This window comes from Sinohyriopsis cumingii, chromosome 6 (assembly GCF_028554795.1).
Source record: "Sinohyriopsis cumingii isolate HCF-2022 chromosome 6, ASM2855479v2, whole genome shotgun sequence".
Classification (NCBI taxonomy): domain Eukaryota; kingdom Metazoa; phylum Mollusca; class Bivalvia; order Unionida; family Unionidae; genus Sinohyriopsis; species Sinohyriopsis cumingii.
The window spans coordinates 81,356,290-81,382,770 of NC_142966.1; the positions used below are offsets into that span (position 1 = coordinate 81,356,290).

A 26,481-nucleotide genomic window follows, 5' to 3' on the forward strand; every position below is an offset into this window, starting at 1 on the left:
TTTGGTATTCGACACTTCCAACGCAGACATTAGCGGATCCACCAATATGCGGCCCTGAATCAATTAACGTCCTCGATGCAATTTCAAAATCATCCGGTCCGTATCACAAAATTGTATTTGAATACGCCGTAGATAAATATCATGGTTGATATTTACGGTAGATTTATCTACAGGAAGGAAAAAGCAGAAGTGACTGACGTCGATCTATCAAAGTTCGCAACCAAGAGCGATATTAACAATCTTCTATCGCTGTCAGAGGTGGACCCTGGCGAAGTTGCTGTTTTTCAAAATACCGAAGGAAGATTACAAACCAGCAACGTGAAAATAACTGATATAATCAAGCGAGAAGAATATAATGATCATATTAGTCAGTTTACTCGTCAATCGGAATTAGTGTTGAAATCTATAGCTGATATTACCGATCTATTAGCGGTATTGCCACTAAAGGCTAATATCGCGGATGTAGAAAAATCCGACAAAGAGCTATCAGCGGCGATGCTTCTAAAGGCCGATAAAGCATTACACGACGATCTTCAGGACAGAATGATAAAAAGATTTACCAAGCTAACTAACGATCTTAAAAAACTAGACGATACATCAAAAAATCTCAATAAAAAACTCGATGAGGATATAAAAAAATTCATCGAAACCTCCTCAACTACACACAGCGATCTCATCGAGAAAACAAAGAAAATAAACGAAGATATCGCCCAAATCAACAAAGATATTGAATCGGCACGTGCATTAATATTTCAAAAAGCCGATAGAACATCATATAACGATCTTACCGAGAAAACAAAGAAAATAAACGAAGATATTACCAAAATAAATACCGCGATGGGTCAGAAAATCGATAAAACATCAATCGACGACCTCATCGAGAAAACAAAGAAAATCAACGAAGATATCGCCCAAATCAACGATGATATTAACTCGGTACGCGCATTAATATTTCAAAAAGCCGATAGAACATCACATAACGATCTCAGCGAGAAAACAAGAAAAATCGACGAGGATATTACTAAAATTAACGATGAAATTAACGTGGTACGCGCATTAGTGAATGAAAAGGTCGACGGATTCATTTACCTCGGTGAAGTATCAAAATTGAGCGGGGATCTTATCAATGCGACTAAAAAAATTAACGATATTAACACAAAAATATCATCGTTGGATATCCCAAGATTGGAGAAATTATATGTGACAAATAAATTGATAGACAGAATTTTGCGATACAATCTAACATTTGTGTTAACCATAAATGATTTTATCTAGACACCCGAGAATAACACATTTAGCTTTACCGCGCCAATTGCTGGCACATATCGAGTACATATTATCTCCGATATAAAATTTAAGGTACAACCGGATCAGAATAATAAAATTTATGAACTCTGCCCTGGATTTTTTATTATTATTTCGTTAAGTGAATATAGCAAAACAACATTCACGCTAGAACCGCCAGACAGAACCACCATGAGATCAGTGTATTATTCTGTAATTTTCGAATTTTTATACGAACATACGCCATATTATCCGTAATTGTTATCGTAGATTAATAAATGACCGCATCTGACTACCGTTACAATCAGGCGAGGTCATGGCAGGATTCGCTAAAAAAACTCCTAGACGAGTATCAGATAAAAATAAAAAAATACCAGCGTAGATTAGTTATCATTGACGTCGCTGTGTACGCGGTATCTGCGGTAGTCGCTGGTGCTGGAATAATTTTATCCGCGGTAACAACAATAGCGCCAATCGTTGCAACGATAATAATCTCGTCGACAACAACAATCGCTGGTGTTCTCAATATCATCGCAAAAAAAATCTCCTCGTGCACGAGTGAGAAATTATCGTTGTACAAAAACAAACTAACCAAGATCAACGACGCGTATTCGAAATTATCATCGCTGCTTTCGGAGAGTCTCAATGATGGCGTTATCTCCGATCTAGAATTTTCGGCAATGATAAGTATTTACTCGGAGATTGAACAAATGAATATTAATAATGTCCGAACTAGCTCAGATCGTGACAAACACGACACCGCCGACAACAACACTAATATCATTAAGCTCAACCAAACCTGAATTTAGCATTAATTTCCCAACACCAATCAGCGTCAAAGAAATTGCGTTAACACAATTACGTGTCTACAACAGTTGGCCTAATGTTAGATCGAAATCATTTGGCAGATTATTATCAAACAATTCACTTGTTTTTGCCAACAAAAACAAACCCGATGGAACACCTGATTGGATCGTCGTTGGCATACCAACAGGCAGTTACGAAATTGATCAGCTGGATAAGGAATTTACCACCAGAATATCAAATATAACCGGCGATGCTACTCCGGGAATAAAAATATCTGCGCACGAACCAACGCTATCATCGATGATAGAAGTGAAATCGCCGTACATAGTAGATATTTACCAATCATCGATTAGGACCATATTAGGTTGGCCTGAAATTCCACTCCTGGAAACATCCCCCGATACAACTCCAGGATTTACCTCGAAGGATTCATCAAGGCAACCCGAACCAAAAAAATCCGACTTTACCACGGACGAGGTATCGAATGAAGTTCTCTCATATCACTTGGATCGAGTCAGTGCAGCTATTGATTTCATTAATCAACATAAATCCGGCAAAATAATAATCGCCTTTACTTCCGTTGATGAGGAATCGATAACATTTATGTCCGTCCCCTCCACACCCTCGGATACACAAATCGTCTATATCGGTGCAAATAAGCACCCGACCATAATATACGGCGATTATATAAAAAAAACTATCGACGAATTTAACGCGGAACATAAAATGTATCTATCTCACGTGAGAACATTATTCAACGAATGTATCTCAGATAAATCAATTTCATGTGAATTAATTTCCAAATATGTGAAATATTTAAATGGACTCGCGAACGATCTTGAATATTATCACGGTATGTTCATTAGGGCTATCATCGACGATATATCAGCTGGGTTTAATTTCTACGGCCACACATTGATCAAAAACTCAGGTAATAAGAAAAAATTTGTGACATTACATAAATTAACCACGGAGACATTACCAAATTTCAAATTCCCCGGTTACGACGTTGATAAAATGAGAAAATCCCTCACTGATACCATCGATGAGTTATTTCCGAAATTACACGCCGCATGGGAAGAGAAAAAACAATTGGCGCTGTTTCTCAGACACGATAATGATCCGACCAAGGGCGGGCGGCATATCTCGCCAGGTATCGTTAATATAACGGAAGTTATCGCGATTTATCTTCACGCGGATGTTGTCGAGGGCAGCTACAACGTGGATTCGTCTGTGTCAAATCAGGCGCAACAGGGTTTTATTTTGTATTCGTTTTCACCTAGCGCTTCTCCGGGTTATTTGATAATAAAAGAACCAGTAAATCCGTTTTACCTGCGATGCCACAATCGGTTGTTGTCAAGGATAAATTTCAAACTGACGGACCAGAACGGAAATTTGCTTGATATACGCGGGGAAACGTTAAGCATCAATCTCCTGGTAAGATCGTGAGAATCGCAGATTTTTTGAATCTGTACACCAGGGAAAAATGGGCCAAAAAAATAAATAAAAACCGGGGAAATTGTCAAAATTGGAAGATTTTTTTAATTTTTGTTTTTGTTTTTTTTTGTTTGCGGAAATCTTCAGGAAAATTCAAGGATCAGAAATTTCCTTGGCCTTGCTCTCATCGACAAGTTTTTTCAGTTGTCTGACGCGTGAGCTTGTAATTTTTCTTGATTCATATGCGTCTGATAAAATCAACCTAGCTTTTTCTACCAGCGTCGATAATTTAACAAAATCCTCGATTTGATCATCGCTGACTGTCGCAAGTGATTGATACATGGCAATTTGGATCTTTTTTATTAATTTGTACTCTGACGGCAGCGTGTATTTGTATTCAAGTTTCCCCTGAACAATCGTCTCGAATTCGGATCGGATTTTATTCGTGTCCAACTCCGAGGGAAGATTTATATTTTTTTTTCTCAGGTCATCGATAGCTTCGATAATATTGTTTATGGTTTGTTCATTCATGTTATATTAATTTTGTAATATTTAATTAATTTTCTTCGGATATCATCGGAATATAGTAAAACTCGATCCACTCGCCAAATTTGTAGGAAAATGCTGCGCTAGTTATTTTTTCTGCCGCACGATGCACCGATGCTGGATTAATATTATAATATTTTGCAGCGGCGCTCATCGACGTGAATATAATTTCTTCATTTGTTTCTCTATTTACTGATTTAACTGCCTTTGGTATTCTGTATCCGCCATTAAATTTACAATTTTCACTTGGAGTTACTGCGCGAAGGTTAGATATTTTGTTGTTAAGTTTATTTCCGTCAATGTGGTCGATAACAAGACCATCCCTGATAGGTCCTTTGTGACATTCGAACACAAATCTGTGACAGAAATAATTCGTTTTTTTATTCTCACTGACAGTAAATCTGAGATAACCCGAATTACCAACCTTACCAGCATTTTTCTTCGTTCTGATATTTCTGACAATACCATCTGATGATGACTCGTATCCCTTGATCGTAGGATGAGATCTAAACTCGTGTGTGATTTTCATTGCAGGAATCGTCGATTTCAGTTCCATATACAATATTCCATTTGTCTAAATCGTAATTTGCCTTGAATCGATTAATATAATCTTCTTCGCATGTTATTATCGACGAGGATCTTTTTTCATAATATCGCCGCAATTCCCGATAATTTTTCCCTCCACAAGCCAGACACAATCGAGTTTTTCCTCGAGTGCCAACTTGGCAAACTAAGCACCGCTGTGGTCCTTTACTGCCTCGTCGAATCGCATATATGTGAGCGCCACAATAATCGCCTCTGCAGGATTTGTCGCATGATTTTGTTGATCCGATTGGTATCCATTTGCATTGCATATTATAATTTAAATATTTGTCTAAAATATAATAATGGATACATTTGATCTTGATGAGGCAGAATATATTATACCTGAGGTTGATCGTGCCAAAAAAGAATTTTTCGATGATGGGGGGATTCATGTTTGGTCGACATGGAAAACTAACTCTGTTGATGCTACGATGAATCTGGAACGGGCCAAGAAGATAATCGAGCATATAAAAAACTCGCATTCCGAGGAGCGATTTATCTTTGGAATAAAATTTATTGCACAAATGCCTGACGACACTTGGATTATTCGCGATAAACGAGATCCCGTGCGTGGCGGTAAGAAAAATGTTGTTCTTGATAAAAATTCGAAGCCAGGATTATTATTGGGAATTGACGGTCCTTATTATGCTAGGGCATATCCATCTAGTGCAGTTGTTTATGGAATTTATCGGCTAAATAATAATCCTGACATGAAAAATCTACCTGCGATGAAAGAATCTCCAATGATAAACTGCGTGGCTGAGCGTGTTATCGAGCACATGAAAAACGCTCGTCGTGGATCTGGATTGACTCAGTTGAGGTTGGATAAAATTAACGCGTGGGCGAAGACAGTTGTTGATGGCGCATCGATTGATGATGTTGCTGTGTTGAGTAAGAAACTTAAATTTCCTATCACGGTGAAAACGCTATCGGGAGAAATATTATATTCGTCGCCGTATAAATCTCGAGGAGTACCAATCGAGATTGTTGATCATAATTCACATGCGTGGTCACAATCGGTAATGATATTTCCGCGAAATCGCGCTGTTAAATTTTATCCCGTGGAAGGCGCAAAGGATAATTCTGATGCTATGTTCCGATATATCAAAATATTAGCCGCATCTGATCCGATATCGGTTTGGTTATTCTCGAGCGAAGAAAAATATGATCAGTTTATATTGCCGCGAGGAGATATTTATCGAGATGAAAAATTACATGAATCTATGAAAAATATCGCGGTGAAATATTCGTCAAATCCTGATCAGTTATTAACGAACTGCTTTACTGTTCCGTCTGTTGCCGCTCATGCTGCCAGAGAAAGAAATTCGTGGAAACCTACAAGGAACGAATTTCTCACTGATATTCAACTTAGCTGTATCGAATACGGCCATGGCGGATTGTGGAATACCAAGTATTATTTCGAAGATATGATATCCGTTGATATGAGCGCGTGCTATCCTGGAAGTTTCCTCGGATATGGCGATTGTGCAGATTATTTTGCTAAATTTGGCCATCCCACCAACGAAATGACAAGGGTAGCAATTAACGGACCGTTGCCTGATTTTGTCATGACCGGATTCGCTTGTGTTACTTCATTCGAGTTTGCTGAAAATTTACATAAAATTTGTTATATTTGGTTTGGTCGGCATTTATCTCAACGTCGTTGGGTCCCTATAGTGTTGTTGAGATATATGCTGGATTCATTAATGTTAATATCGTTGACGGTTAGCGAGGCGATTATATCATACAGGAAACAAACTGAAGTGTGGCTACCGACGGATTGTGAAAACGCGAAAGATATTGGAAGAAAAATAATTGGCAAATTTACTCAAGGAGGATCCGTTGATCATAAACACCGACACGCTAGGTTATTTATCAACGATGCCGAGATGGACTTTATTATTGCCGATACAGTGTCGCGAGGAATATTCTGCAACAGAGAGAATATTATCATTGACGGAGTAAAGTTGGGTACCGTAATTAGCTATCTCGACGGAGAATCAGCGCAGTATACGCATTTGAGATCATCGATGCTCGCTTATGTTAGTATAAATTTACTGTCGATGATAAATAAATTTTCTGATATAGCGGTAAGGGTCGCAACGGATTCGTTTTATCTCGATAAGAAATATCAGTATAGGCTGGATAATTTAATCGCCGATGGTTCTTGGGGCACTTGGAGGATAAAAAACGAGGATATCCTAGATTACTGTGAGGACGCTGATGTCGAAGATTGCGATAAATTTCATCGAGATGAATTTGAGGAAATATCAACGGCTGCATCTGCATTTGACCCGATTTCACGTAGTAAATTCGTTTACATGAATGGTCCTGGTGGTAGCGGTAAAACAACGCGAGCGATAAATTTATTTGCGAAATCTGATATGATAGTGTTGACTCCAACTCACAGATTAGCGCGAGAAATAAGGCAACGCAACGTTGATTCTTGCACATATCACAGTTATTTCAAATACAGCGGTGGATTATGGGATTCGGCTCGCATGGGAAATAAATATATCAACAGAATTATAATATTTGATGAAATTTGCACAGTAAATTTAGTTGTATTAAAATCGTTCCTAACCTGGCTGGAGGAGAAAAATACAGCCGTGATAATGTGCGGAGATCATGGCCAACCTGATCCGATTGATGGTGAATCTCCTCACGAATGGCTCAGGAACTTTGTTGACTATTATGAGGAAATCGACGCTGATTATAGATCCGATGATATTTTACTGACTGAATTTAAGAAAATAATTCGATTACAACCGAATAAGTTTCAATGCGATGTGATGAGAAGAATAATCGACGAGACTCCGATGGATATTTTTCTAAATTTGTGGCGTCCCGATCATTTGATCGTTGCTAGTAGGAAAATTATTCGTGATATTATTCAGGAAATGTTATTTAAGCTTCATTGCGAGAAATTTCCAACATTACAGGTGCCGTTGTGTTACAGGCCCGCTGATACCAGGAAACAAAATATCAGTGTTACTTTACCCTGCGGAGAGGAAAAGATCTTGGTACTGAATGATATTATTCTTGTTGATATTAATCTTGTTAATGACGCGATAAACGCAGAAAGATCGCCATGGAAACTAGGATATGCAACAACGATACACTCGTCGCAGGGATTGACCGTGGATGGCCAAGTTTGGATTGTCGATGATAGAATTTCCTGGTCAAATTTGGTGTATTTAGCTGTGTCAAGAGTAAGAAAATTATCTCAGTTAGGTAGAATTCGGTTTCACATTAATGACGCTGGCGGTAGTTGAGTATCTTTCGGTATTATTTGTAATTCTTCCTTGGTAAATCCGCGCTGTGGCGCTAGCGAATCTAGGAAATAAATTGCTGGTCTCCCTGACGATCTTGTTACGGCTGATATTTTATGTGTCGTAACGCTCCAATTTGGATCGGTTGCTCTTTTTCTTCCTCCTTCGGCCTCGCCTTCTTTATATAAATACCTGACCGTGACGCTACCTAGCACAGGCGGAATTGTGGAATCTCGCTTTAGTGGTATATTCGATTTTGTAATTGCAATTGCGGGTTTCATTGCTATTGTTCGAGTTACTTCGTTATTTAGCGCGTTAATCACGTGAGGTAATCTTGTTACCCAATCATGAGATCGATTATCTTGAATAAATTCGCGCGCGTACTGATATCCGAATAATCGTTCTGCAAGAGTTTTATTGAATCTTTCGACGATAGCCTGATTGTGATGAACACCTACAATACCGCGACGGATTTTAACATTATTCTTTTTCATCAGTGAAGTAACCGCGCCAAGAAATTCTCGACCTGGATCAACCTGGAGAAGCTTCGGCCATGTTAATGGAGATCGCGAGTAAATTTTCTCAAATGCCTTAGCGATCTCCGTTGCTGTTTTATTCGATAACGGTTCCGCTTCTTTATACCTGCTGGCGATATCAACGACTGTCAAGACATATTTATATGTGACTCCGTCGACGGTATCGTAAGGAAGAAACATTAAATCAGCCTGATGGACTTCATTAGGGACGCTGACAGAGAAACTCGCATATGATATTTTCTTAGGCGGGGGAAGATATATTTGCCAGACTGCCTGTTTCGATAGCCACGATTCAGCAACGGACTGTTTTACTTTTGCTGCCTTGGCGAGTTTGGCTATTGCTGATTTTCCTCGCCAGAATCCTCTCGGAGAATAATATATTTGCTCCATTATTATTTACCAGCACCGAATACTAATTTACCTTTCATTGCGCCTTTTATCAACCAAGTTGCCAATTTTTCTTTGAAACTTTTGTCAGGAATCGCGTCTATTGCGTGAATTAGCCTAATATCAGCGAGATGTCTTTGTTGTAAATCCCCGCTACGATACGCAAGATCGTGATAGTAACACGCGTTATCGATGGCGTTTACTGGATCTTCGCCGGGATTTGGTTGATTATTATCGTTGAGTCTTATATCGAGCCTTGTGCCGGGTCCGCAGTAATTGTATCCTGGCAGATGTTTTTCTCCGGGATATTTCGCCCAGGGAGTTCCGGGTAGATTTGACAAGGAGGCGGCAATGTCTCCTCCGGTTCTTCTATTTTTTTTTTTTACAAATTTAAACTTGCGTGTCTTACAAACTTCGCATTCTCCTGCAATTGCGTTCCTGTTATTGCGTGTGACAATTTCGATTGGATTTATCGTAGCTGTGTGAGTGCGACACTTAACACAATATAGATCCATGTATTCTAGTAACATGAATGTAATTGATTTTTCCGCCACGAAGCGACGCGAGCAAGCGAAACACAACGCGGTATTACCGAATTCGATAAGGATGATAATTATTGGCCCGTCTGGTTCTGGAAAGACGCAATTGTTACTAAATTTGATAATGCGATGGTTAAAATGGGATAAGTTGTATTTGGTTGCACCGTCCGTTGATGATCAGCGTTGCTATCAAGTACTAAAGGAATTTAGCGACAATACCGACGAAGGCACAATCGAATTCATCACAGACATTAATGAAACTCCATCAGTGGAAAATTTAGATGGCGATGTTAATAATCTTGTTGTATTCGATGATGTTATGCTGGATAAGCAAACTAATCCGGCTAGGATATTCTCGCGTGGCCGACACAAGAACACCGATGTGATTTACGTGACGCAGCGATATACGCAAATTCCAAAGGTAATTAGGGACAATTGTAATATCTTATCGGTGTTCAATGGCGTCGATACTCACACGTTGAGAAATATTCATCAGACTTGGTGCAACGGCGATATGGACATAAACAAATTCAAAAATTTCTTCAGCCGCGCCCAGGCAACACCGCATGGTTTCGTCACAATTAATCTTCATGATCCGCGTAGTAGATATCGAATCGGTCTCGATCAAATTTATTCATAAATTAGCAGCCAAACTTTGCAAACTTCATCGACACCAGAATAAATTTCCCCCCCCCCCCCAAATCCTTGTCTAGAATCATTGATTTTGCACACAAAAAATTGCAGTCGGGAGTGAATTTACGCAAATTAATTTTCGTAGGAAGGCTTATTTTTGAAATCTGAGGCTTCTACGAAGAAAGTTCTCGTAGGAGGCTTTATTTGGTCTGGAACGTCTGGTCTGTAGAACTTCCCTGCTGCTTATTGGCCTATCTTCTAGGAGCTGAATTTCCGTGACCTCGTATGCAAAATTTCCGCGCCTATTCGGTTACTTTCGGGATGTGACGTCATAGTAGCGACTCCAGCAGCCCAAGTGGGAGTTGCCAGAGTAAAAGACAATAGCGTTTTGCGTTGCTTACGGGTGTAATAAAACATTAAGAAAAGCCAGTGGACAACATTTTTTTTTTCTTTTCCGAAAGATAAAGGCATACTGAAAGAATGGATACATTATTACAAACGAGTCGATTTCAAAGCAACACCATACAGCCCTATGTGCTCGTTACATTTCTCAAAGAACTGTTACGAGAGGGATTCTGAAAAAATGGCAGCTCAAGGATACGCAAATGCTAGGCTTAGACAAAAAGTTGGCTCTGTTCCAGACATAACGTTGAATATTTTAAATCCTGGGAAAAGTGTTAAATGTGTGAGTTACGAAAATAGGCAGAAGGCCGAGTAAGTGACCACAAAATGCAACAATCAATTCACAGATCTTTTATTTACACCAGCAGTGCTAAAAATAAATCGGATAGCCCGACACCCTGGGTCCCTCTGGTTTTAGTTCCGGCCCATCCTGTATTCAAAATGAGGTGCCCGTCAGGCTTGTCGAAACAAAAATTGCCTGAGGAAACTTTGATCGCGCTGGTGAAATTAGTAAATCTATTTTCAAGATGTTGACATGCATGCCTTAACACGGCACAATCTAAATCAAATCACTACTGTCCAAGGTGAAATTTAGATTTGATTTTAATCAAATGGAGGCTTTGCCAGAAATAATATTCTAAACCTGTCGTGTTTCGAGAAAACAAAATTTTCAGTAATCTTATAAAAATTACAAATTTAAAAAAAAATCATTGTATACATGTAGTATGTATAAACGGTAATCTGTAATGATTGGAACTGATATAAAATTATTCCTTGGGCAGTTTAAATAACAGCGATTAAAAGAAAAGAGGTCAAAGTTTCACATTAAATGGCTGACAATAGAAACTGGGGGGGGGACTATTGACCCAACCCCTTGCCCCAATGTGCGAGCGCCCATGGGACGTACCTTTTCTCCATGTGATACGCCTTATTATTCCCCCAGGACAAGCCCATTTTGCATATTCTGGTCAGCTCTGGCTAAATTGCAAAATAGCTGAAGTTTTGATTTAAGTACGCAAACAATAAAGCCGATGTGACCGTTCCGGTGGCCTAGTGGTTAGAGCGTCCGCCTCGGATGCGGGAGATCGTGGGTTCGATCCCCGGCCGAGTCATACCAAAGACTTTAAAAATGGTACTAACAGCTGCCTCGCTTGGCGTTCAGCATTAAGAGGTTAGTGTTAGGACTTGTCGGCCTGGTGTCAGGATAATGTGACTGGGTGGGACATCATGCTACATGTCTGCGGCATGATGCCCCAGTGCTAGACATCTCTATAAACTGCCACATTGCAGACATCGTAGCGATATGACTGAAAAATTGTTAAAGCTACGTTAAAAATCAAAATCACATCACATCACAATAAAGCCGATGTGACTGATGAACATACTCCATCCTTGCATTGATCTTGTGAAAAGGACTGCCCTTCGGACATACTTCAAAGAAACCCTGTTCGACAGTGTGTGTGTGTGTAAGCACCAGCAATTGATTGCCAAAATAAACGATGCCTATTTTGTTGTTACTTACGATGCCATGGACTTCAGGTTTAAGTCTTAATGCATGTAACACTGTTTGCTGAACAAAATATTTATTCAGAATTAGTTCCTTAGGGCCACATATACTGCATGGTATATTTTGTTTTATTCCTTTTAATTTAATTATGGTAATTAAACTTTACATATACGGTCGAGGAATGTCAGGTGTTAACTGGCCGAGTTTCTTTGGCGGAAATGGAGATGCGATTTTTGTTTGCAGAGAAAATTTCACAGTGATCATTCATTTAAGCTAATTGGTGACAATTGTATTCTTTTAATTTTGTTATACTATAGTACTGTTGTAGTTGTTTAAAAACATCTGAAATTTACTTTAATAATGTTTAATTTTCACGTTCTATTTACTGAAGAAGAAAAAAAAGAAGAAAAAAACTGTTGTGTGATATTAATTATTTCGTCCAGTGCCGGATTTAGACGTGTGTGCGTGTGATTTGAATTTTTAACGTAGCTTTAACAATTTTTCAGTCATATCACTACGATGTCTGCAGTGTGGCAGCTTAGACTGTGGATTGCGTACGTTATATCTATTTATAAACGGTTTGGGGTTGGTTTTTTCTTCTTCTGACAAATGAAAATTGACAGACATAATGTAATTATCGGGACTTCGCTGCGAAAAATTTAGAGATATTACGAGATCGGGATGTAGATGAGGAAATACCCCCAAAATCAGGAGGTTTTTCTCCCGGCTTGAGAGTTGACAGGTATGAACTGTCCGGGCTTGTGGAATTTCAGTCAGGGCTTGAGTTTATTTAAGTCACCAGCCCGGGGCCTGTGCCTAAAAAAATTCTTTTAACACTGACCAGTACAGTACATACACTATTATATCAGACTGCAGATTCAAGTTTTGAATGTGCAACCCTAATGTGGTCTCCTTCCGTCTGCCTCGCTCGCCAATGTTTATGTTTGTATTCGAGGACTGGCTAGTATTGCGTCACGGTACCACGTGATCTGTCGTCTCATTAAAACTCGGAAAAACTCGGCAATTTACGGAATCGTGGTATCTTCCATGCAATAAAATCACTACCCGCTTACGATATTTAATTTATAAACATGTCATTCGAATTAAAATCTGTAGAGAATTACATACGTAGAAGGAAAATTTTGATTTCTAGTCTCCTTTAATGCTTATAATTCACATAACGTGACCTTATTATACGTGATAGTAATAACGTCATAGATAAGAATATAGTCTATGTTCAATATGTAGATATAGGGGAAAGGGCTAACTTGGACAGAAATGAGTTCAATGACTATGGTGAAAATTTACTGAAATATTGTCAGCTGTCTGGAATAAGGACTGCAAGTAGCTGATGGTGGGATGATAAATGATTTGGAAACTTAACATGAATACATAACTCAGATATAACCACAGACTACTTACCTTTAGATCCATACATTTTTGCATGTATTACTACCTTCAGAATTGGTGATAAGATTGAATCTATTCACCAACGAATGATATTCTATTCAGCAGCCGGGAGGGCGAACAGTCTCTAATTGAATCCCATTGATTTCTTCGAATAAAGGCTTCCACGAAAAAATCGTTGGGAAAAGTCTTTATCTACCAAAATAGAAGCTTCCTTACGGGATTAAATATATTAACTAACATCAAGACAACCTTGGAACGACCCGGAGACGGCCCCTCCTTGCTGCTGTATATGGTTAAAATATTTTGTCAACACCGATTCGATATCGTGTTCGTGGGTCATGTAAATTTATCGTTATAAATCCATGTGGAGTTAACTGAGCACGACTAAATAAGTTTTTAAATTTAATAATATCCATGTCGCCGCTACACCAAGTTTGATGAATATTCCTTAACGTGTGCGTGTCAACGCCGTTAAATACAGCCAAAATATTAGAATTATCTCTAATTACCTTTGGAATTTGTATATACCGTTGAGTTACATAAATAACGTCAGCACTTTTATGTCTGCCACGAGAAAATATCCTGGCAGGATTTGATTGTTTGTCTAACATAACGTCGTCGTACACGACTAAATTATTGATATTCCCGTCAAGATCATCAACTGATGGTGCATCATTGATATCGGTGATAAATTCAATAATATCATCGTGATTTTCATTTAGTAATCACGCATTTTCATTAAAATCCTTTAGTACTTCATAACATCGCTGATCATCAACTGATGGTGCTACTAAATATAATTTATCCCATTTTAGCCATCTCATTATCAAATTAAGCAACAATTGTGTTTTTCCACTACCAGATGGACCTATTATTATCATTCTAATAGAATTTGGCAACGCCGCGTGATGTTTAACTGGTTCCTGTATTTTTTTTGTGGCGGAAAAATCAATTACATTCATGATATAATTATACCATGGACTTATATTGTGTAAAATGTCGCTCACGTACTCAGACAACCGGCCTAACTACGGTTGTTACGCGCAATAATAGATCGGCCGCGACAGGTACATGTGCGAAATGTGGCTCAAAGAAATTCAGATTTATTTCATCTGGTCAACGAGCAAAGCCGGCCAAAATGAAATCAGTTTTAAAAAAAAGAAAACAAGGGCGGTGACGTTGCAGCCCAGTTAGTAAAATTGCCTGGTGTTCCCTGGGCTAAGTATCCAGGAGAAAAGCATCTTCCAGGATATAATTATTGTGGTCCAGGAACCCGGCTCGATATCAGACTTGACGATCATGATAGACCAAAATTAAATGAAGATCCTGTAAACGCCATAGACAGAGCATGTTATGTTCATGATATTGCTTATCGAAGCAATGATCTACAACAAAGGCACCTCGCGGATGTAAAATTGATTCATACGTTAAATTCTATTCCTAATAAATCAATAAGAGAAAGATGAGCTAGTTGGTTAATTAATACTGCAATGAAAGGTAAGTTAGCGTTAGGTGCTGGTAATTAATATTATGGAATCGATTTATTATGCTCCAGTTGGATTTTGGAAAGGTAAAGCAGCAATTAGTAAACTTGCTAAAGCTGCTCGAGTAAAGATTCCCATTGCTGCATCGTGGCTATCCAAGCAGGCAGTATGGCAAATTTATCTTCCGACGCCTAAACGAATCGAACACGCACACTTTGACGTTAATGTCCCTAATGAAGTTCATCAGGCCGATATTATGTATTTGCCACACGATATTGTTGGTCAAAGAACATGCAAATATGTCCTTACCGTAGTTGATATTGCAAGTAGATATAAAGAAACAGAACCGCTAACAACTAAAACCAACGTTGACGTCGCAGATGCATTTAATAAAATTTATCAACGAGGACCTTTAAGATGGCCAAATTTACTTCAAGTTGATCGTGGCAGAGAGTTTTTAGGTGCGGTATCATTTTTAATGTAACAAAATAACGTTAGGATACGGCGAGGACACACTGGAATTAATCGCGATCAGGCAATTGTTGAGCAATTTAATAAAACACTAGCTGAGCGGTTATTTGGATATCAATATGCGAGAGAATTTATTCAGGTTTTCAAGATCATACTAGTGGGTCGAAAGATTACCAGATGTAATATTAGCAATAAAAACCGAAATAACACGAACAATAAATATGAGACTGGCCATCGCGATTACAAAAGCAATTATACCAATAAAACGACGTGATTTTTCAACACAACCGGTGCTAGGCAGTATCATCATGAGATATTTATATAAATCAGGTGAACTTGAAATTGGCAGAAAAAGAGCAACAGATCCCATTTGGAGCATCACAGCACATAAAATATCCACCGTGACAAGGTCATCTGGAAGACCAGAAATTTATATACTTGACTCACTTGCTCCTCAACGTGGATTTACTCGTGAAGAACTACAAATAGTTCCCGCGGACACTCAATTGCCACCTAAATCGCTCCGACAACACGTCGATTACACTCCAAACAAGCCAACGTGACATTTTCTCGTATATGACCAAAATTATTATTTTTCCTGTCTACGGTAAATTGTCTCGAATCATTTTTCTGATATTTCCGTAACATTATACAATTACATATCGCGCAGTGATTATTCTGCTGTTGTTTCAGCGACATTACAAACTCAACATCTAGTCAAATTTGTATTTTTTTTTATCATATTGTTTGTACCTGGATAATTTTTTCGTTATTACCTCATCGCAATCATCAAAATCATTAATTATCAACGAATCTAATATAATTCGTCTTAACTGAGATATTTTTCTAACCCAAGATACAGCTAAATAAACTAAATTCGACAATTCTATGCGATCATCAACAATCCAAACAACTATATCGGAAATAGTTAATCCCTGAGATGAATGCATTGTCATTGCATATCCTAGCGTCCACGGAGATTTTTCCATATTTAGTGCTTCTTCGACGAAATCAATATCAACGGCAACAATATCATTTAACACTAGGTTCTTTTTTCCTTGTCCCGGTACATCAACGTCAATATTTTGTCGTCGCGTATCTGCTGGTCGATAACATAACGGCACCGGTAATAATGGAAATTTTTCTCGTTGTAGTTGAAATAATTCCTGTTGAAGCGTATCACGGACTATTTTTCTGCTAGCACCTATTAAATCATTTGGTCTCCATTTATTTAAAAAGTTCTTCATGGATGTTTCTGAAATTACTTCGCGCATAATCATACACTGAATTTTATTTGGTTGTAATCGAATTAATTTCTTACATTCACTTATTTTTACATCAAGTGATCTGTAATCGGTATCAACTTCTTCGTAATAATCAACAAAATTCTTTACCCATCCACGAGGAGATGCTCCATCAATTGGACTTGGTTGGCCATGATCACCGCACATTATCACGGCGGTATTTTTCATTAATAACCAATCGAGAAAAGTTTTTAATATTTCCAACGAAACAGTACAAATCTCATCCCAAATAATAATTTTATTGATATATTTTTCCCCCATTCGTGAAGATGTCCATGTTCCACCTCTCTTTTTTAAAAAAAACTATGATAAGTGTACGAATTAACTCCTCGCTGCTTCATTTCTTTGGCTAGTCTGTGTGTTGGCGTTAACACAATTACATCAGACTTTCTAAATAATTCAATTACTCGTGTTGTTTTACCTGAACTATCTGGCCCGTTCACGTATACTGTTTTATATCGTGATGTTGGATCGTACATGCACGGCGACGAAGAAATTTTTGATATTTCACCACGATAATATTCATCTTTAATTTCAACGTCAGCTGATCCACAATAATCAAAAATATAATCCCGATACCGCCGCTAGGTGTTTTTCATCAATATAAAATGAATCAGTAGCTACCCAAGCTGCGTGTTCGGGAAATTTATTTATCATCGAAAGTAAATTTATACTTACATAAGCCAACATAGATGATCTTACATGAGTATATTGTGGAGATTCCCCGTCAATGTAGCTGACAACGGTACCCAATTTTACTCCGTCGGATAAATAAATATTCTCTCGATTGCAAAATAGAGCTCTCGCGGCGGTATCAGCGATTATAAAATCTAATTCAGCATCATCCATAATTGATCGAGAATGATGTCGTTGATGATCATATGCGCCGCCTTGGGTAAATTTACCGATTATTTGTCTACCGAGATCTTTTGCTGTTTTTTCGTCATGATCCATTGGCAGCCAAACTGATGTTTTTTTTTATATATGATATAATTGCTTCACTAACTATCAGCGATGTTAGCCCCGCCGAATCGAGCATATATCGCAACAGCGCTGTATGAACCCAACGTCGATCTGAAAAATGTCTACCAAACCAAACATAACAGATTTTTTGAAGATTTTTGGCAAATTCGAATGATACTACACGAGCGAATCCTGTCATGGGAAAATCTGGCAACGGACCATTAATTGATACTCGTGTCATTTCGCTACTAGGATGTCCAAATTACGCAAAATATTTAGCGCACTCGCCTAATCCTAGGAAACTTCCAGGTAACTGACTGCGCCCACGTAGTTATTTTCTTAAGCCTTAAATCGGTTAAACCTGATCCTCGTTTTGTATTTTTTAAGTGTTCTATTACTCGTTCAGCTACACAATTTATTCCTGTAGATAATTTCAAATTTAACATCTGGTTTATTATTTAACCGATAAATTCCATAAACAACTGCAGTTACAGGATAAGATCGAACATAATATGGTTTATCTATGCCGGTTAGTAATCCTGGCCTGGAATTGCTAGACAAAATAACGGTCTTTTTCCCGCCAATTACAGGATCACGTTTATCACGAATAATCCAAACTTCATTGTCGGTCATTTGTGCGATAAATTTTATTCCAAATATAAATTTCTCGTCACGATGATTAATACCGATATAATCGAATATTTGTTTCGCTCGTGCATCATTCATTCATTATCAATACCATTGGTTTTCCACGTTGACCACACATGAACTGCTCCATCATCGTAAAACTCTTTTTAGGCTTTATCAGCGTCAGCTATATCGTGTTCAACCTCATCGAGGTCAAAAAAATTCATGCTATATTTTAGACAAATATCTAATATAATAATGAATCAATGCAAATGGTTAATGGTTGGTTCGTTGAATTGTTGTAATAAATCATGCAGAAGTGAGTTTTGCGGGGAACATTTACAGCCTATTCGTAAAGGCGGTTTAGGACCAACTAGATGTATAAAATGTGACATTGGAATACGAGGAACGATTCGTCTGTGTGTAAATTGTGATGAAAAACGCTACCGGGAACTTAAAAGACATTATGACAAAAAATAAATAATGACAGTGACAGAACTATCAAATTCGAGGAGGATTATTTAGATAGATTTTCAAGCAAATCTTGATTTAGACGAATAATAATTACTATATGAGTGAGTTATTCACGAAGCATCCAATCATTGAGAACTATGAATCATCTTGCAGCGGTGTTGTTAGAAACTGCAAATCGAAAAAACCAGTTGGTAATATTATCTGGTTATCTTCATTTCAAAGTCGAAAAGAAACATTTTTTAAATCACCGTTTTGTTTATGAGTGTTTTCACGGACCAATAAAGATGGTCTTGTAATTGATCATATTGATGGAAACAAACTAAATAATAATTTATCCCATCTAAGGGTTGTTGCTGAAAGTGAAAATTGTTGATCAGGAAATACCGGTAAACATAATAAAAGTGCTAACGCTGTTAAATCGATAAATTTAGAGACTAGCGAAGAGATGATATTTCAATCGATGTCAGCCGCTAGTAAATATTTTGATATTAATTCAGCTTCAGTACGACATGTTACAGAAAAAACAATCAAATCAACTTTATCATATAAGTTTGGAGACTGGATCTCGTTTTCTTATATTTCTCTGATACTTGATGATAACTAAAATCATTTTATAAATCAAAACATTTTTTTTACTTTTAAATAAATGATATTTAGTATATAATGAATGATGAAAATATCAACAATATAATGTATGCCATCGAAGAACTGAAAATTAAGGAAATAAAATTATCAGATGAATTAGCTACTGAAAAGATCATCGTTGACTTTGAAATATTAGCACAGAATAAACATGAAGGTAGACATATTCTGCCAGCAGAATATAGATTTATAAAGAAAATTAAATTAGCGATGTATCAATCACTAGCTGCCGTAGATGAAACACAAATAAAGGATTTTGCTGCTTTATGTAGGGAAATTGAGAAAATTAGATCAGGATTATCTAGCGAGTATGAGGCAAAATAATTATTAATACTCGCGTGTGGCAACTAAGAAAAATAGTTGATAACGACGAAAAGTAAATTTCAGGTAATTAAAAAAAATTATGAGAATAAAAAATTATGATATTTTGTTAATTTTTATTGGTTTTTTTATCTATTATTTTGTTTGTTTTTTCACGTAGAGTATCTTAAGATCTTTAGGATTTTATAAGTAAATTGATACTAAGTACTTCGTTTCTTAGATCAATTAAATTTCCAGATTGATCTGTTAATTTAAAATTCATCCTTGATAACAAAAGATTGTGATATCGCAGATAAACCGGATTAATTGGTTCCTGTATAATTAAAAATCCAGGAGGTTCTTTTGGTGAAAACGAATAGAGAATAAATCCTTGCTTGGCTTGATTTGATATTGTCGCGTCGGCGCTGTAGCTGTTTTCGACGATGCCACAACCAAGATTAACTGCGACAACGTTTGTTATATTAACTATTTCTGATGAGATATGTCTACCACCTCCAGATGGATCATTATTGTGTACAAGGATAGCTGCATGTTGTATTGATCTTCTCCATGCGGCTAGTAATTTGAGAAGGATTTTTTCGATGACATCGCTGACAGATTTTTTAAATTTGAAGACATTATAACCGGAAAATTTATAATTTGGTAGCGTCGACGTTGTCAACGAATATGTAGTTAAAATGTTTGTTTATTGCCTGATTTATCATCAGTTATTACCTGAATTGATCGTTGGTTAATATATTCCATGTCGGATGCGAGCTGATTCAATATTTCTACGCGCTTGATAATATCGTTTCATGAACCTGATACATTAAAAATACATTCTTGAAAATACTGTCGTAATCGCTGTTGTTGCTTTTCATGTTCTTGATTAATTTCTTTAAAATATTCAATGATATGATTTAGTTCAACATATGAACCTTCTTTTGTTCCTGAATATGGTCCTGTTTTAACTGTCTCACTATAAAAATTCCATAACATATCATCTTTTCCTCTGATGATAAAATCACTACTTGAAATATATTCTTTCATACTATCTAAATTATCCTTGTATTTTGGATTAATTTCGTGATAAGATTGCCTGTCTGTGGTATGATCAGATTTTTTAGGTTCTGGAGGCGCTGGTGGCACTGGTGGTTGAATCTCAGGCCATCCTAGAACTGTTCTAACTGAACTTTCATAAATATCTACGGAATAAGGTGAGCTTATCTCGATGACCGAGGTTAACGTTGGTTCGCGAGCGGATATTTTTATCCCAGGTTCTTCTCCGGTTATATTTTTTATTCTACGTAATAACTCATCATTGATTTCGTCGACTTGATAACTACCTGTTGGCAATCCAACAACGGTCCAGTCAGGGGTGCCGTCGGGTTTATTTTTATTAGCAAAAACAAACGAATTATTTGATAATGAACTACCAAATGATTTAGATCTGATGTTGGGCCAGCTGTGATATACTCGCAATTGTGCTAGTGCGATCTCGTCAACGAAATTGCAGTTGGAAAATTAACACTAAATTCTGGATTAGTCGAACTTATCGAGATCATCATGGTTTTGTACTGAGTTGTGCTTGTTGCGATCTGTTGAAGTAATTCAGACATTATTAATATTTGTAGCTTTAATATCGGCTTGATTATATACGCTGATCATAGTTGAAAATTCAAAATCGGATATATTTCCATCATTGAGACTCTCCGATAACAACAAAGATAATTTTGAATATGCGACCGTTGCCGCGTATAATTTAATCACGTACTCGGATAATTTCTCATTCGTGCATGAACATATATTTTTTGCAATAATATTAAGGACACCTGCGACCGTTGTTGCCGCGGAAATACAAATAGTCACAGCTATCGGTGCCATCATTGTTACCGCGGATAATATTATTCCAGCTCCAGCAACGGTCGCTGATACCGAATAAACGATCACGTCAACGATAACTAGTCGTCGTCGATATTTTTTTGTCTTCGTCGTATACACGTCCATGATATTTTTCTGCGACGATTGCCACTCAAGCGCTTGATTGTACCTGTATTGAGACGCGTCGGTCATTATCTTATTTTACCTAGTAAATAATTGAGGTGCTTCAGATATAAATTCCATGCACCACCAGAATGATGCTGGGTCTGTTGGTGTTTTCTTTTCGGGAGCTTCCAACGTAAATGTTTCTTCGACATTTTTGTTTAATAAAACAGTCAGAAATCCGCGAAATCTATCGCTGGGATGTCTCCAGTCGTATTCTTTTGTAATTATTCTGACTCTTATAGGGGAAAAAATATGTAATCTGTACACGCCGGTAACTAATGCGGTGTATTTGAGGCTATTATTTTCTTGTGACCACGTTGACGATCCCTTCGACGTTGTAAATATGATATTATTGACCTGTGATGAGGTTATTCCTGTGGAATCTTAATAAATCCAGTTTTTCCAATAATTCCAGGAATTAATACCTCAGTTCCTTTGAATGTATCAATGCTGATATTGATATCAACGAGTTTTTTGTTAATTTCATCTATTTTTGCAGTTGTTTCCTCGGTTTTTGCCGTAGCAGTTTCATTGATTTTTCCGATAGTTTCATTTATTTTTTTGATGAAACCATAAATTTTTTTGATAGTTTCCTGAAGACTAGTAAAATCTTTCACGTGAGTGCTATACTCGGTCCGTCGAATTATATCATTTAATTTGATCTTACTCGTTTTTAATTTTCCATGTTGGTCTTGAAAAATAACAACTTGGTCAGGATCTATTCCTGATATTGCTAAAAGAGTATTAACGTCTTCTTTTGTTGCATACTTCGACAAATCCACGTCAGGTTATTTTTTAACGTTCGCGATGACAGGGATCTTCCGTAAATATCAACCATTATTTATCAGCGATTGATTTAATTTATCAGACGTATACTCGTGAACGACCTTATGATATGGTTTAGCTGATGCTGATATTGCATCAAGGACATTAATTGCTTCAAGGCCACATATTGGCGGATCAGTTAATGTGTGTGTCGGTAACGTCGAATACCAACTTGGAGCGTTTGATTGTTTTGCATAATTTAGAAATTCACGTGGTGGCGCTAACCCGTACGAGTCAAAGTAAATAATTTCACGTGTATTAATCGCGTAAGCAGCCCAGTGTGTGCCAGGACCAACACTGTCATCGAGATTTATAATTCCAGTTTCATTAAGATTAGGTTGCTCCGGTAACTGATCTTGCATAAATGCACCTCTGAAGAATTTTATTTTTAAATTTATTAGCGGCGTCAACTAAATCAAAATTTGACATTGGAAAACTACTTAGCGAATCTTTGGGTACCACGACGGAGGTGTTCCTGGTAGTCGAAGGCCTTTTCCGTACCAAGATGGGGGTGTTCCTGGTAATCTTAGGCCGCGTCCTTTTTTTACCGTATTTTCCTCCTGTTATTTTTTCTGCTATTTTACTACCAGCGTATCCAGCAGCACCTAACTCAGCTACTTTTCCTATCATTGGAGCAACAGCGGCTGCTTTTGCAATTAACTCTGGTATTAAACCAGCGAGAAGTGGAAAGAAACCACCTACTTTAATCATATCTTTGACTGCGCTAGGGGAAAGATCAATTTGAATCCTAGTATTTGCTGATTTAGCTTTAGTAAAATGTTTATGTTGAGTTTTAGTTAGCGACAATTTATTTGGACCACCATGAATTTGATTTTATTTTAATGTTAATTTTGCTCCACAGATTTTTGTTGTATTTGATTGGAGTTTTTTCACCTGACCCGGAGTCAGAGTCACACTAACGTGATCGTATGGCATTTTTATAATAATGCGATTGATTTAAATTAATCTCACATTTTTTCCACTGAAGCATCAACGAATCTCTTCCAGCAACACCTTCGAGAAGCATAGCTTTATCGCTAAGGAAAACAGCAATTGCTCTAAATTCATTACCTGCGTTTGGTTTATTTAGTTTGCATTTGAAATGTATGTCAACGACATATTGTTTTATTAAATCAAAATGTTCTAGTGAAAAATAATAAATCGGATATGAAGATGTGAAATCTAATTGCGATATTTGTAAACCAGTATCTAGGTTTTGATCTCGTCCCTGATAACTTAGAAAACGATGATATGCCCGCGCCACTGAATTATTGTCAAAATTTAGCGACACCTCCTCAGATGGTTCCTGATGTCCATTTATTCTCAATGATACCTCGGAAACGCCAAGAGTATCAAATATCAAATGACTTTGGTCTTGATCATTTAATCGATTCGTATTTTGAAGAGCAATAAAGATATGTCTTGGCGCAGAAATACCTTGCTGTGATGATATATACCAAGTAAAATCACCATTTACCCTACTAGTGGCATTATCAGCAATTGTTGTTAACCACGATAACATTGATTTACCGCCCTGTTCATTAAAAGAAAGTATTTTATTTTCCTCATCAATTGATGGAGTCATTACTGGCATCCATAATGTAAGTTTAGATAATATTACCTTACCATCGGTATCATCAAGTCTCCAGATAGCATCATTACTATTACCTTTTCGATGAAGAACAACTGTGTTAAGCCCCAAAAATTACCTTTATGACACCTCTGCAAAATCCAAATATGTGAGATAATATAAATTGCACATGATAATCTTTTATCATCGTTTAACATTTTGTTACGTGTAATATATCCCAAATTCTGACTATAAGTTAGCTCATACGGCAATCTAAAATCCTGAGCTGGTCTATCTATTGTTCCAGGTATAGCAGCAACTGATGCTGCATAAGCCAATTGTATGTATCTAAATGGAGATACACCAGGAAAGTTAGTAGTATCTTTGGCAAACATCATAGTCGGACCAGCTGATCTAGTAAAATCATCTGAATACCTTGCTAAGCCTATAATCGTCGTAGCAACATCAACATCATTGTGAATTGACTCAATTTCTTTTCCATCAATCATGTATATGGCACTTTTAAATAATGCCATAATACCATTATTCACAAAACCTACTACGTCAGCGGCTGTGTATGGTGTATTAGCGGCGACGTCTGTTACAATTTCACCTGCAACCTCAATAAATGCCTCACAAGGCAGAAAATATCTACTTGTATCCTGAACCCGTAGTTCAATTCGCCACTCTTTATTTGGTTCAATTGTATCATATGAATAATGTTGATAATCTCTCTTTGATTCATCTTTACGAACAGGTGCATCCATGTCGAAAGCTGGGTCGGACTCTCGTTTAAACATTTTATTATAAATTAATTATCCTCTAAAACGAAGACCACTTCCTGGTATTTTTTTTCTGTTTTTGATTCATTAACTCTGCTAGTCTTTGATTTTCTGCCTCTTGATTTATCAACGCTGTTAATTTTTTATTTGCTGCATCATTTATTACCTTACTAACATCACCAGGCATTACCTCGGTGCTTGGCAATTTGACCGAAACAACATTAGCGCTAGCCTTTACTGTTTTTTCTTCTTCTGCGTATTAAATTTAATATTCTATCTTTAATAGTATTAAACGCTTTACTAGCAACATTACCAACAGCAGCAGTGGCTTTATCACTAATAAAGTCCAATGCTTTCAATGACATTTGTTTCGCGATAGGTCCAGCTTTAGGAGCTATTCTTGTGACAAAACCTTTAACAACATCACCAAATCCATCTCCGTCAGTAACCGCATACACTGGTAATCGCGAGTTTATTACCTGAACAGGCATAGGTCTACGATGATTTTCGTGTATAATCATTTTATTTAATTATTTATTTATTCAACAACTAGTCACTGTACTCGGCGATAATTTCATCAACGAGATTTCTGTAAACGCTAATATCTACGATGCCGCCTTGAAATAGTCTTAGGCAGATATCAGTTGCCTCGTTGATTATTTCTGATGAGGTATTTCCAGCTCGTTTCCCTCCCATAAGAACTTCTAATCGTGATACATCATTGACAACATTATCGGGGCAAATAGAATTATTTCCAAAACCACTACCGGTAGCACGTGGTTCATCATCAGAAAAGACTGGTGGTGTTGATACTGGTGGTGAAATATCAGTAAAGACTGGTAGACTTAGTAATAACCTTGGTACTCGTTCAGGTTAATTACCATAATGTTGTTGAGATTGTGATCGTACAGGTGGTGATACTGGAGATTGTGGTCGTGCATATGGTTCAGATTTTGTTCGTTTAGATGATATTCTTTGAACTAATCGTTTTGTTCTTATTTTTTCCACATCTTTTTTAAATTCTATATACCCCGGATCTCTATAATTAACAGGTATTTTTTTAGAAGCAACATTTAATGCTGGAACCCAATTTTCATATTTTACTTCATGTCCTGGTCTTATATAGAATTCTCTATTATCATAATCAAATGCAGCAATTTTAATTAAATTCTTTCGATATTAAAAATTATCAAGAGCACCTTCTCCAAACATATCAAGTGGAAATGATAATGGTGACGGTGATTTATATGGTTTAAGTGGAGTTGGTGACTTAAACATTTTTGGAAAAAAGTTTGATTCTCTAAGCGTATCTGGAGATTTTGGTTCATCTTCTTGTTCTGCTTCAGTATTTTCTTCTGCTTCAATTAATTTTTCCGCCAGGACTTTTTTCTTACTCTTTCCTTGTTTTTCTTTCTTTTTTCTTCCTTTTCTCTCTTTTTTCTTCCTTTTCTTCTTCTATTTTTTCTCTTTTTTTCTTCCTTTTCTTCTTCTTTTTTTCTCTTTCTTCTTTCTTTTCTTCTTCCTTTTCTCTCTTTTTCTTTTCTCTTTCTTCTTCTTTTTCTATTTTTTCTTCCATCTTTTCTTCTTCCCTTATGATTTGATCTTGTCTCGCTTGTAATTTAAATCCTTCACGAAAAGCACAATAATT

At 37.1% G+C, this 26,481-nt stretch overlaps 1 protein-coding gene across 1 annotated transcript in view; it reads right to left on the reverse strand.

Moving 5' to 3' along the window:
* The window catches only part of LOC149797320 (factor VII-activating protease-like), a 33,803-nt gene extending 20,319 nt beyond the window's left edge, over window positions 1-13,484 (reverse strand). The window contains exon 1 of the mRNA XM_089962047.1: window positions 13,358-13,484. Coding sequence (XP_089818173.1) covers window positions 13,358-13,373 — 16 coding nt within the window. The 5' untranslated portion in view covers window positions 13,374-13,484. The remainder of the gene's footprint in view (window positions 1-13,357) is intronic.
* Between the last annotated feature and the right edge of the window lie 12,997 nt (window positions 13,485-26,481).